At 36.8% G+C, this 13,878-nt stretch overlaps 1 protein-coding gene across 1 annotated transcript in view; it reads right to left on the reverse strand.

Moving 5' to 3' along the window:
- The window catches only part of LOC138016809 (phosphorylase b kinase regulatory subunit alpha, liver isoform-like), an 84,544-nt gene extending 72,021 nt beyond the window's left edge, over positions 1–12,523 (reverse strand). Inside the window, exons 1-7 of the mRNA XM_068863998.1 lie at positions 12,339–12,523; positions 11,154–11,345; positions 9,461–9,508; positions 7,830–7,899; positions 6,627–6,725; positions 3,924–4,006; positions 3,196–3,276 (exon numbers count right to left, since the gene is read on the reverse strand). Coding sequence (XP_068720099.1) covers positions 3,196–3,276; positions 3,924–4,006; positions 6,627–6,725; positions 7,830–7,899; positions 9,461–9,508; positions 11,154–11,345; positions 12,339–12,416 — 651 coding nt within the window. The 5' untranslated portion in view covers positions 12,417–12,523. The remainder of the gene's footprint in view (positions 1–3,195; positions 3,277–3,923; positions 4,007–6,626; positions 6,726–7,829; positions 7,900–9,460; positions 9,509–11,153; positions 11,346–12,338) is intronic.
- Between the last annotated feature and the right edge of the window lie 1,355 nt (positions 12,524–13,878).

The raw sequence follows: 13,878 nt of genomic DNA on the forward strand, positions 1-13,878 counted from the left end.
GTTAAAAGCAGGTATTCCTTCCACATACATTGTATTATTGTTAAACTTGTCAAATTTCAATTCTAATCGCAACATTCTTCCGAGGCATCGGAGCCTTTGTCGGTACTATTTTGAGACCAAACGTACCGACAAATAATTTAAGAATGGTTTCTTTTTTCATCGCTTTTCATCAGCAATAAATTGTTATATCATAGCAATTGCAGCAAAATACATTTTCGCGTTGTTTTATCAGTCGTGCAATAGTCTACTTGACTTCCATAAATATTTTTCAATTGCAGCATGTTGATTACGCATGGAAAACAAATTTAAGAATAGACTGTAGTTAGTGGAGAAAAGAAGTCTCTTACTTATCTGAACGCTCATCGTTTGCATACGAATTTTAACAAATGCAAAACCAGCAAGCGAAACAAACTTCATAATGTTCGAACCATCTTTGCTCCAGTGCTCACGTTGCGCTTTCACGTGCAACTCTTTTCGCAGCGGGCGTCCACTCGTAATAAATTTGCATAACCACGCCGATATGCACCAATGATTACCCAGAGCCGGCAGGTTAGTTTTCAGGTTGCAGGTTGCAGGTTGCAGGTTGAAATTTACTGTGACTGTTACATGAATAGCTAACCTTAGGCCTAATTAGGTCCTAAAGAAACGTTTTTTAGGCCTAAGGAGGCTAACGAGAAACGTTTTTTTAGGCCTATTAGGCCTAAAGGTTAGCTATTCATGTAACAGTCACAGTAAATTTCACACCTGCAACCTGCAACCTGCAACCTGCTGCAAAAACTAACCTGCCGACCCAGAGCACGAAAACAATCCTTTCAGTTTAGATCTAATAATTTTCGACTATTTCAGGGGTTTCATATCCTGGGTTCTTTCCTTGGAGTGTTTTTCTTTTTTGTGATTTGTTACACTAAACAACCTTAGAAAGTAATACTGCAGTAGGAAACCATAAGAAGTCGTAACTTGGTCACGCAAGGTTTTCGAGCCGTTCACCCTGAACATGTAAGCTTTCAGTTTGTGAATATTGTCAAAACCCTCTCCTGTTTGCAGGATATCAAAATAATAAATGAATAAATGTATGTTCTGTGCGCTGAGCTGCAAAAAACAAGCAGACATATTCTCCCATAAACTTAAATGTATAAAATGACGGCGAAGTCCACGCAAGTGGGACAAGCGTCGAACCTTCGAATGAATAGCCCACCATAAGTCTTCGAAATAATCACTGCAATCAAAATACAAATTCATGTCGCAAAGAAGGTTTCAAATGTGGTCGGAATCTAGCTACAGTACGGATATTCTTTTCGCATGTAAAAGGAAAAGGAAACCAAGGTGCATGATTAGCGGCTATAACCCTCTTTGCTGTTCGCAATTTTCAGCCGAAACTTGTTCAGTTTCTGTTGTTCGGTGTGATTTCAACATTACAATCTACGATAGCTTATCGAAACACAAAGTCAACGGAAACCCAACTCTACCGCGGAATTTTAACTACCGAGGGTTTACCTCGGTTGACTTTCCCGCGGCAACTTTGGAGCCTAGCCGTAAATTTCCCTCGGCAGAAAAGCGGCCTACCGCGGGAATACCGAGGGAAAGTCGCGACAGGGTGACGCGGCAATGACGCGGTAAAGGGGTCAATACTTCCAGGCGGTACTGTACATCTAGTAGACAACCTTCCAATTATTATTATTGCTAGTTTGGAGCATGATAATTTTAATCGTAGCAGCGTGGCGGAACAAATTAATACCACATAAACCTTCCACAGTGTACCTATTATAGCTGACCGATCAGTGGTAGTCAGCATCCAAATTAGCACTGGTATTGGAAGGTCGTACATCATCATGCAGTAACATGTAGACAGAAGCGCATCACAGAAGACAGAAGCTCATTTTTAGTTAAAAAAATTTCCTTATTTGGATGTACATGTATTGAGCAAGGGCATTTTCATATTTGGGCATAAAATTGGTGTCCTAAAATCGCCAGCTTTGTTCCAAGGAAAAGAGTTGCAAGTTACATGCTTCAACTGGTCATGTGCAAGCTTCTGAAATAAAATATGGGTTTGAGGGCAGCAATTATAAGAACAATCAGATTTTTTTCCAAGTACTGTGTCTCAGAGTCAACATTAAAAAACAAATCTCTTCATGAATGCACAATTTTTCCTCAGCAATACGTTTGTTTGTTGATTGTACTTTTTCATAATACTTTTTGGGATTGTCTACAATTGTATTGAATTTTCTAGTGCACAAACACTAATTTTGCAGTTGTGGTTTATAGGCCCATCAAGTGTATACACAGTTATGAAAATACAAAAGAGTAGGGAGAACAGTTCCACCTTTCAGTGTTGTGAGTGCCAAAGAACATTTTCATTAGAATATGACAATTAAAGCTCTGTTAAAAAGCATAATTTACAACTATGTAATAACTACAATAAACCTCAAAATTTAAGAGAATCTTTGTTACAATGGAACCCAGTTTAATTTTCGCATGGACAAATACGTTACGATACTGCTTTGATATCGAACAAGCGCACAAGAAAATTCTACCTTTTGTCACGCAAGTTCAACCAGCTTTGAAAGGCTTAAGTTAAAGAACATACAATTATTGGACAATTGGCATTTACACTGTAATTCAAAACCAAGCTAATCTCAGAGATATATTCAAGGAATCTCCCTTGATCTCTTATACATGTAGAAAAGGAAAATCGCCTTAAGATATGCTTGTCAAGGCAAAACTGTGTTCAAAGGTTACCGAAACACCATAGTCACATTGGTCTGTCAAACCCATTACACACATCGTACACAAAATTGACGTTTTTACCAGCCTCCATTGAGTTAAATGAAGGCGGGCAACCAAAAAAACAAATTAAGCTGGGCAAATGTAAGACAGTAAGTGGCAAACACTGCTAGCTCTCACACAAAAAAGTAAAACAATATTGTACAATAATATTTTAATGTAAAACCCAAAAGGAATGGTTAGATCGAGAAAAGTCAAATTTGTACATTGTTTCAGTAACTGAAAAATGTAACTATTTTTGTCAACCTGTGGAGTGCTCAACGAATGAAACCTCTACCCTAATCAGGGCAAAATTTATCAATGAATAGATGTATATTAAAAGTAAACAGTTACGGTATCAATTTTAAATTACAGCCTGGGCTTGGTAATTATTTAAATGGCCACACAATAATTATAATTATAATTCATATATACCTTGGCCATTCCGATGGAACTTGCATTAAGCTCTGGGAAACCATGATTGAGCTTGTCACCTCTTTCCCAAATACCATAATCCTACAGTAAAAAATGTACAATAATATTAAACAATTTATTGTGTCCTTCTTTTCATCCTCACCCTTTTCATGCCTTTTACTACTTGTAACAATAATATAACAATGAAAACTATAATTATAATTAAAGGACCTGAACTTAAAAATAATAGAGTGTACATTATATTACACTGTACATGTACATTATCCACATCTTGGGATCATTTGATTTAAAAATAGGAAATGCAACGTTTGGGTCAAAATCAGTAGACTATTAATTTAAATTTTTTCAGCATATGGAGGCTCCAAAGGGTTTTACAGCTGAGCACATGAAAGCTGCATGTGCAATATTTATCCTGTTTGAGTCAGCTTGTACATGTAATTCAAAACGGTACACCAGAAATAAAAAAACCGACCTAAAACTGTGAAAACCAGAAATAGATTGTATGAAATGTTGCCCAATCTCGAGACTATTATGGCTCATTGACCCACCATAATTTTTTGTATACAAGTAAGATTCTTTCCTATGAATAAAGCAGGGTTAAACGAAATCTTAAAAAAACACAATATCATCTTGTAAGGATAAAATTTAATAACATGGAAGATCCACTTTTAGGCTTGGCTAAATCTATATATATATTACAAAAAAATATTCAATTCATTTGAACTCACTGGAATGCAATAGGCTTTTTCGATGTAGAAAACCAGATTTTGAATAAAAGCCACTTCATCGAGAGTGAAAATGATTTGAATTCCTGAAAAAAATTCAAGCGTAATTATTATTATGATATGATGTAATTTATGATCATGATGTCATCTCATAATGAAGCAATCAATCAATTACTTGAAGATGCTGGAAACTTTTGATTAAAACAAATGGCTTACAAAGTACTATTAAAAACAGCTCTTTAAGTACTGACTGGACCAGATTTAATGCTGAAGTGAAATACAAATTTTTTAATTTCCTTGTAATAATTGGAACTGGTGATTGAAAGTTCATACATAAATTTATATTTCTACCTTTTCTTTTACGAAAGACCTGGATATTTTTCACAATTCATGTACACCATACACTGTATGCCTGCATCACTAATGAAAGTTACACGTTTCACCTTTTTTTTAAATATTTAATTCTGATCCCGTCAGCTGAGTGCATGAACATTACTAATTTCTAAGCAAGTTCTTGTCATGTACAATTCATTGTGTTTTACAATTTAAGGGCATGTACTAAAACCAGGAACACCGGAACACCGGAACACCCTGGAAGTAACCCAAAACCCTCAATTTGGCTAACCCTAGGCCTAGCTAGGCCTTAATTTGGTTTTTAGGCCTAGGGTTAGCACACCGGAACACACCGGAACACCCTGGAAGTTAGGGTTAGCCCTCAAATTGGCTAACCCTAGGCCTTAAAACCAACTTAAGGCCTAGCTAGGCCTAGGGTTAGCCAAATTGAGGGTTTTGGGTTACTTCCAGGGTGTTCCGGAGTGTTCTGGGGTGTTCTGTTCCGGTGTTACGGGGTGTTCCGGGGTGTTCTGGTTTTCCTGGTTTTAGTACATGCCCAATTTAAGTAGAATTCTTCCTACCAGCAGGTCATCTTGTAAAAATCTTAAGCACACCCTTAACTTACTGTATAATTTATAAAGTAATTCTTGAAACTAATTTAGTGCATTTGCATGCGGTAATACCTCGTCTTTGCCGATAGTGTTTACCGCGAAATCACCTAGGCTGGATGAAAACAGCAACTGAAGCAAAGACGAAAGCAACTGAATGCCCCGGACGATTTAATTGCGGCAATGTGCCGCAAGGAAACAATGGTTGCAAAGCACTGCTTAATGTTATCACACCAAGCTCCCCGAGGTAAAGAATGAATATGCCAACTGTTTTTCACAGCAAGGACGCAACACAAAGCACTGTCATGAAAGCCTGTTATGTTCGTCTCACTTCGCCATGACAAAGAAAACCTTTCATCATGTGTAATCCTTACATCTTTATATTTAATAATTTGTAAGTTTTTCACTTTCATGGTGAACAATGCAGTCTGTTACGAAAAATAGCATTGCGTGACTAGCGTTACTGTCTAGAAACTTCGCGAGAGTTTGTAGTTTGTTTATTTTTAGATTTGTGCATAAGCTTTTCTAAATCGGTGTGTTTTGTAATCTTTCTATAATTAGATTGATTACTATTTTAGAAAGTTCTAGAAATTTATTGTCAGAGTATATAAGTAGACGAGTCCAAGCGGAGTGTTTTTCTAACTAGTTTTTCACAAGCGAAGAGAGTTGGCGTTAGCCGTGTTTAGTCAAGTGTGACAGAAGCAGTGTTTATTCAAGTTGGCGGAGGCCGTGAAAGTTTGTCAAGTACGTGTTGTTAAGAGTTTTACTTCTAGTCTATTCGTAGAAACTACGTTCACTTTGGAATAAATCTTCTTGTTGTTGTTCCGACAACCCTGCGTTCAGTTTAGTTTGTAAACTAACTTTCCTCAAAACATTCGAACTCGTAACACAGTCCGACAGGAGATACATGTATATTTAGAATCAAAAGTGCTTCAAATTTTGCGTCCTGTCCAAATTGAAATGTATGTTTATGGGATAGTTGTTGAAAAGCTCCAACCTTCAACTAAACCTTTATCAATGACTAAAGTGTATTATACCAGCGAAGAACCATAACTATATATTCCCAAAGTTTGTTAAGCAACGTACTGCTTGTGGCTATCGGGCGTTAATTACAAACATTTCTGATTCAAAATATTAAGTGCCAGATTATTCAGCAGGAATCTTGAGCTTGAAATTCAGAAATATTCATTCCTCTGAACCAGTTATACATAAAACTTAAATTAATGCTTCAACGACCATAGGATAGACTTAGGCCGGGTTGAGTTCAAGCCTCTGTCAATTTGGCGAGTCAAAACGTACATGTAATATAATATTATATAAAATAAGCTGTATCAGCTTCCATCATGCAAGTGAGAGCAGTAGCTCATGAAATACGTTGTTCATTGCGAATTGCTTAACAAGTTTGTAACGGATAGAGAGCCACGTAAAGTAGCCCGAATGACTGACAATTATATTACTTGTACAGTTAATCGTTTCCTTCCATCTTTCCGTCGATGAGATCTAAATGCCTTTAGTGTCTCTTTCAAGGCTGGCCGCTTCGAGCGGCGTCACCATAAAGCAAATGCACAAATAGTTTCGAGCAGTACTGTACATGTACATGTAATTGCAGTCAGCCTGAATCAAAGCTACAGTGTACCTTTTGTCGGTTGAAGATACAAAGAAGTCTAATTTATTCAATAAATAATGATTAGTGTCTTTCAAACTGCATGGAAGCACCATGTCAAATGATTCCATTACTTTTACTTGCACATGTAAACCCCGTTACCTGAAGCTGTCATCTCTGCCAGCATGAGAAGGTAAAGAGATGTGGCATCAATTTGCAAATGACCCCAAGCATGATCACCAACACAAGGACTACATGTTTCTGAAGTATTGAGGTAATTCAGAACACAAAAATAAGCCATAATGATCATGATTTTTACAAACAGTAATAGCATACCAGCAATCAATATTCGTAATCATAAGATTGGGTGACGTTTAATGTCCATCCACAGCGCTTAAATCTGTGACTAATACAGTTGCATTTGTGACTAAAATATCTGGAGAAGTCGCAAATTTGCGATTTGTTTTCACCTTCGCTCATTTGAAACAAAAGGGTTAGAAGTTGCCACCTTGCTGCTATACTTTTGCTAAAATGAATAAAGAAATGACAAAATAATTTTGTTTCTTGCAGTGAGTTGAAATTCTTTCAATCTGAAGACAGCGTAATAATCATTTGGTAGCATAATTTCGCTGCAATGCTACATACATGTATACTATACGCAACTCCATTCCTTCGTCTATATCATTCGCCATTTTCAGCCGTTTCTTTAAACACAAATATTGTGGGCTCAATTTATTTTGTTTTGCTACACTGCTGGCAACACAATGCAGGCAATGATTTTGTGACTAAAATTTAGTATATTGTCGTAAAATTGCAACTGGATTTTTTTCTTAATTCCAAGCCCTGATACATAAATATTTCTTTTACAAGATGATTTGCAAACAGGAGCAATCATGGATCCTGTACAGCAGCATGTACATGTAATAACAATCATCATAAACTACTTTTAACTGAAAAGTATCACAAATTGATACCATGAATAATTTTATACCATATATACATGTACCATAAAAATGTATGATCATGCAGTGAATCTGTACCTTAAGTGTCCTTTGTAATTGAAATGGTAGCACATTAGAAAACAAAACTATTAAACCAAACTCCATGTATTTAAAAATTTTAAGTAAATTCCTGTTATAAGACCCCTATTGTGTGTTTGGTGCAACAACTAGTCATTCCTCAAATAAAACAATGCTTTATTTCTCTAAAGTCATGTCAAGATCTAATAGAGTGTCCAGTTTCTGTCAGACAAAAACAAAGCAAAAAATTTATAGGGTAAGGGAACAAAACACAAGGGAATTTAAATCATTGAGGAATGCCTAGTACTAGTGTGGCACCATATAGCTGTACAATCATGCAACTTACTTAAATTGAATTTGGCATGAATAGCATCCTCCCTGGTTTGAGATTTCTTGAATGTTTCAACTTTGTGTACCTTTTGGAAAGAATACCATAAGCACATGCTATATTAATATTCAACTATAAAGATGAGTAAATAAATCATCTGGCATTTGAGACAGAATAAAATCTTAAATAAGTCTCACTCCTACATGTAGGAGTCAATGGATTAAGAATTCCAAAATTATGGCTTTAAACTAAAACAGCCCCCATTATGGATAAGATTGTCTGGCATTTGACAAAGGATCAGAGGCAATGGGTTAAAGGGGACATATACTGTACAGTGTAATTTTGGAGTGGAGGTAGAGGTTTTTCATTTTCTCCTAAAGCAGCTCCTGGCATTGATGAGCAAAATTGGCAATATGGGGTTACCATTTTAAAAAAAGTGTCTTTAATTACCTTCACTGTGGAGTAGAGTCAACAAAAATGGTAAAGGCAAATTTCACACTTCGTCTATTTGTATTTACAAAATAATTAGGATAATACCCACACTCTCATTGGTCAATAGCTGTGTTTAGATGAGAGTATGGAAACACGACTCTGACATCAAACAAATTTTTATTGGTTATGTATTGTCAGATGAGGTCATTTTGATTGCCTGGAAGGAAATATGAGCATGTATCAAGAAAATCTGTTTCAATCAAGGAGTAAAAACCTGCATTTTCCATCATTTGTTGAATTATCATTGAGAAATATTTTACAGAAGCAATAAATGACTTTTTTCCGTGTTTGGAGAATTCAAACACGGAATTCTTGACAGTTATGCAAACCCTTGACTGCATCTTAATGGGTTTGCATAACTGGCTCGAATTCTCCCAACTTCCTCTCCTGTTTAGATGCAATAATTATATCAAACACGAGAAGGCAGAGTTTTTAATCGACTTTGAGATGGTTGGATATCTGATGAAACACTCTTTCGATTGTTTGATATTGCTTCTCAAAGGAATCAGTATTTTAAAGAGATACTTGGGATCAAAGTTGACGAAATTTCATGCTAATTATAAGACCACATATCCAAACTTCCTTCACGGTAGTGATTTCTTTTGTTTTTGGCTTATGAATTATTAACGAGTTTGAGAAGAGGCTATGGAAACATGGAAAACGTCCTCTTCAGGCACACTGGTCAGAAGTTCTCTCCTACTGTGGGGGTTCCTAGGGGCATCAATTGCAGGCTGACATGTTGTAGATCAACGCAGATCTTATAATTAATTAGCATTGTTTTGTTTGCTATGTGCCGCACACCCACCCTCTCATAAGAAAGTGTGATTCAGTTAAACTAAGTACAATATACAAGATTTTTCAGTATAACTGCAGATAAGGGAGGTGGACTGAGGTTGGATTGCCATGGTTACAACTATCAGGTGTCTATAAATTTCAAAGTTAATTGTGCTAGTGAATATCTGGCACTTCCCTCCAAGCTGATCAGTGCAGATGAGTTTTAATGGGTATGGTATAACCAACTGTACTACTGTTTAATTTGGTGTAATTTCACAATTATATTTATCTTTCTTTTACAGTTTCAGGTAACATTTTCTCATTAGGCACTCATTTTTAAAACATTTATGCCTTCATGATTCTTTGCAAATTCTTGTGCATACCTGTCTTATCATACATGTCAACAGTCCTCTCATACACTTCACAACTGCCTATAATAAATTAATTTGACAGCATTAGAAAAATACATGTACATGTAATGCAAAGAGCTATAATTATGTGGTGACAAGGGGAAAGAAAATAGCATGCTGGCGAAGGATCCATGTAGTCCTATTCACCTGCTTTCAATGATAATGCACCTATACAGTACCGTGCAAAAGTAAGTTGACAGTCTAGATTCGATCCTAGCAAGAATCGAGGATCGAGAATCCAGTCGAGGATCAAGATTAAACGAAGTAACGCAACGATTCACTTATTTTTACATCTCCCTCGAGATACCTCGAGTTGGGAGTTTGTATGAGAGCAAAAAGTTGTCTTTTTGTCTTCTCTTGCCTTTTTTTTTGTAAATAATATTTCCTCAATTAATCTGATACCCAGTGACCGTTGATTTTTCTTGTTACAAGGGAATAAACAAACAAGTCCGGGCAATGAAGCCCGGAAAGGTCTGCTACTGCAGTGTTACTGATGACTTGTATCCAGTAAGGTCTACGAACTGCCTACAGAGTTAACTTGAAATGCCACTCCTGTACCGAATAGTGTCGAAGACTGTTTACAGTCTGTGTGATCGTTTAGCATGCTTCGATCATACGGACAAAGAATAATTATCTCCTCCGGAATCACACAGAATACATGTAGTTTCAAAGACTTAATTCCTCTCTAGAAATACTATGGAAGTATTTTCATCAACAAGCTACATTGTAGGTTACAGCTAAATTGTCCGGTGGATCACGCTCTCGATTAGAAGCCTACGGAGTAAACTTAAAATACATGTACCATGCCAGTCGGATGGTGTCGAAGACTGTTTATAGTCCATGTGATTGTTGAGTATGCTTCGATCACACGGCCAAAGGAATTGATTATCAATATCTCCAGGAGAGGACAAAACACGGAGCCCTACTCCATGGAGTACCCTACATTGTATGGAGTACCCAAATGGAGTATCCCTAAAAATCATTTATTGGCCAAATTAATTAAATACTTTATCAACATGGTGAGGCATTTAGATGCACATACCTTTTTTTATTTCGAGCTTTGAATCCAGCTCTCCGATTGTTACAGTTTGATGCAGTTCACAAATTTGCCGCCATCTTGAATTTTCATAGGTATGTCATGTATCCCTTACTGTAGTGTATTTTTTTTTTTTATGTTTACCCCTGTATACCCATATATATAGACTGATGGTGTATATGTTGTAGTACAATTTGTTTCTTTAAATTTTGGTACAATTTTTTCTGAACTGGTACAGAATATATTGAACTGGTACAATTTTAATTGTACTGGTTTATTTTCATCAAATGTCCATGTAGTGGACAGAATAGATTCTGGAGATACATGTATTAAAATCTGAGTTCCTGAGGCTGTACCCAGATGGAGTGCCACTGAATAAATCTAATATGTTCAAAGGCAGCAACCTGTGCTTGCCTTTGTAAATGAAAATGGCGATACCTTGCAGTCGCATGTTGTACAGTGAGAACAAGTTGGCATGTTTCAGTAAGTCTTCGTATGCGAGGTTCCAGTCACAAAAAACCACCTTAAGTCCCCTATAGCTACATGTAGCTTTCATTTACTCGTTCTAGTTTCTTTTTGTCTGTTGTATTATAGACGTATAGAACATGATAAGAGAATGAAGGTCATTACCTGTGTTAGATTATGTGCTCTGGCCCTGTCTTCATCCACATCAGCATTCTTCTTATAAGCCAGTGATAAGCCCCAGACAGCTAGGATACTGTACACATTGTCACGAACCCAAGCATCCCCCAGGTACTCATTACATCCTGAATCGTACTTTGCACGACTTATTTTTGGTGGTAACAAACCTGTCACTGGATCCTGTGATTTGACAGTACAGAAAGAAAATAAGTACAACCCTTGCCAAATTGAAATTGAAGAGAAAATTCTCGTGCAGTCATGACTAATGAAAAATTTAACGTACTCAGGTATGAGCCATATGCACAGCACATGTATGATAAAACAATTAATTTAGGCCATACGTGTCTTGTCAAATCAGAGGCAGATTCTTTAGGTGCAGTTACACGGTGCACGTTAACCGCGGTAAACGACCCTTTTACCAGGGAAAACTGCATTTAGTGCACGTGACTAACACTTCCCAAAGTAAATTTCCCATGGTAAAAAAGATCAGACAAAGTGCCCATGACATTTAACATGGTAAGTTGGAAGGGTTTTTTGATGCCCGAGGTACAAGAGCTAATCACGATGCTGATGAAGTTGTAATTAAATTTCATGCCAGTGAATTGCGTTAGATTTCTTTTTACCTCGACAATCTTTGTAATGTGTGTCACCACTAGTTAACACGGTATACTAAAGCCCAAGTGTGAGGCACCGCGGGATAATTTATCATGGGAAATGGCATTTACCATACATGGTGTGTGTAACCGCACCTTTTGTCCTGACTTTAAAAAAATAATAATGTTGGGCTCAGAACAAAACATTTTCCTCCATGATGCAAGTTAACTTAATGAGTACAGTAAAAAAGCAAGTAAATTAATCTCAAGGATAAGCTTACAAATATACTCACAATCGTTTTGAAGCATAATTTAAAACTCCCTATGCGTATGCTTAGCTAGAAATCGAAAACTAGAGTAGATTTGTGTACATGTACAATTTTGCGTTGTTCAACTAATCCAGAGAGGTTATTATGCAAAAAGATCGAGACAAAGTGATAAAAGGCTTAGGCATAATACAACAGTCAAGTCAGAAATAACTGTTGACATCAGGACCTTAGTCTTGCCTATTTTGTAACCTGCTCAAATAAACTATGTATGTATGTATATATGTAGGACTCGAATACACAACTGCGTTTACCTGAAAATCTAAAATTGTTCGGCTAACAAGCCGGTGATACCAGTCTAAACGAACAATTGAATTACTCCGAGCCCTCATTACTAAATAAAACGTTTCTTATCTGTTGATTTCCACAGCTCTTCGACCATCAAATTATTCATCCGTACTCCCCACTTTCCGCCATTTTGTAAAGAATATTCCACTTCGAAGCATTCTGTCCGTCAAGTACTGGGTATGAGTAATGACGCAAATTTGGCGCGTAATTTGACGTAATCAATGGTAACAATGGAGACCAATGGAAACTTGCAGTAAATTCTTCGATATATCTTGCTCTTTTTCTCCGATTTTCTGGAAATCTGTAAACTTTTTTCGAGCGACAACCAAGTGTATGGCGGTACAGTAGTTCTCGAAATGTCTTTGGATTCAGCTGTTAACCTTGAGGATTTCCTAGATCGGGTAGGATAAGGAATTAAAATGCGTCAAAAATAAGAAGCCACACAAATTAAAAATTGGTTTATTGATTAGACCTTATGTTTTTGGCGTTTAAAGGCCGCTTTTCGTTGGACAAAGGGTCATTAAGCGGCAAACGTCGGCTTTGGAAAGTTTGCGACTGAAGCTTCGTGCTCGCGTGTGTGACCCACGGCAACTTTTAAAAATCTAGAGTATTTGACAAAAACCCGGAATCTTATCATACATTGTTTGTAGAAAAAGACGCAATATAAAATGAAAGTCCGTACCTGTCAAATTTTGCGAGTTTCGATGAAGTGTTCTTTGTGAGTCAAAGAAGAGTCAAAGGGGATCCAAGAAAAAAATGCGTTAAGGACTAAGGAGGCAGTTATGAACGATCTCTAACCATGAAACCTATTTTTTCCTTGTTTGACTTATCAAAAAATGGTTTGGGGGTATTTTTTTCCACAAGAAAATTCCACTTATACCGTCAAATACGAAAATCCCTACTTTCACGATGAAATGGCAAGCATCAACCGGCAAAAGCGAAAAATGGCGAGAAAATCATCATGGTCACTTTTTGCGTTTCACCTAAACGTCATGCTTGATCTCTCTAATTAGTATAATCGTAGTTGGGTTCCAAACAATGTCAGATGCAAGGGAATAAAAAAAAGGAACATATGTCAGATACCTATTCCACATTTATAACTTTCATGCCAGTTTGTTTGTTTTGCTTTGTCCTCAGGAATTGTTACAATTGAGCACAGATAAAGATACCACCAAACAGGTAGTAAATTATGGTTTTACTACATGAATAGGATGGGGCTTTTTTTCCGTCAGAAGACCTGGAAGAACACTAACATGTTCATGTGTATAGGAAATGATTAACATGACAATTCTTGGTTTTCACATGACGTCACGACCGCCATGTTGGTGCCCCTAAACAAAGAAAAGGCGGCCATGTTGGTGCCCCGACCAAATCCTCCGGGAATTTAACTCTATTATTATGCAAACGCTTCCTTTTGTTTTCGTTGAAAAACATGGCTGTTGATCACGTGAGTGAAAATCAGCAATAGCGCTGGAGTTTTATTAACAATAATTATCAAATTCTCAA

This window comes from Montipora capricornis, chromosome 9, assembly GCF_036669925.1.
Source record: "Montipora capricornis isolate CH-2021 chromosome 9, ASM3666992v2, whole genome shotgun sequence".
NCBI classification, from domain to species: domain Eukaryota; kingdom Metazoa; phylum Cnidaria; class Anthozoa; order Scleractinia; family Acroporidae; genus Montipora; species Montipora capricornis.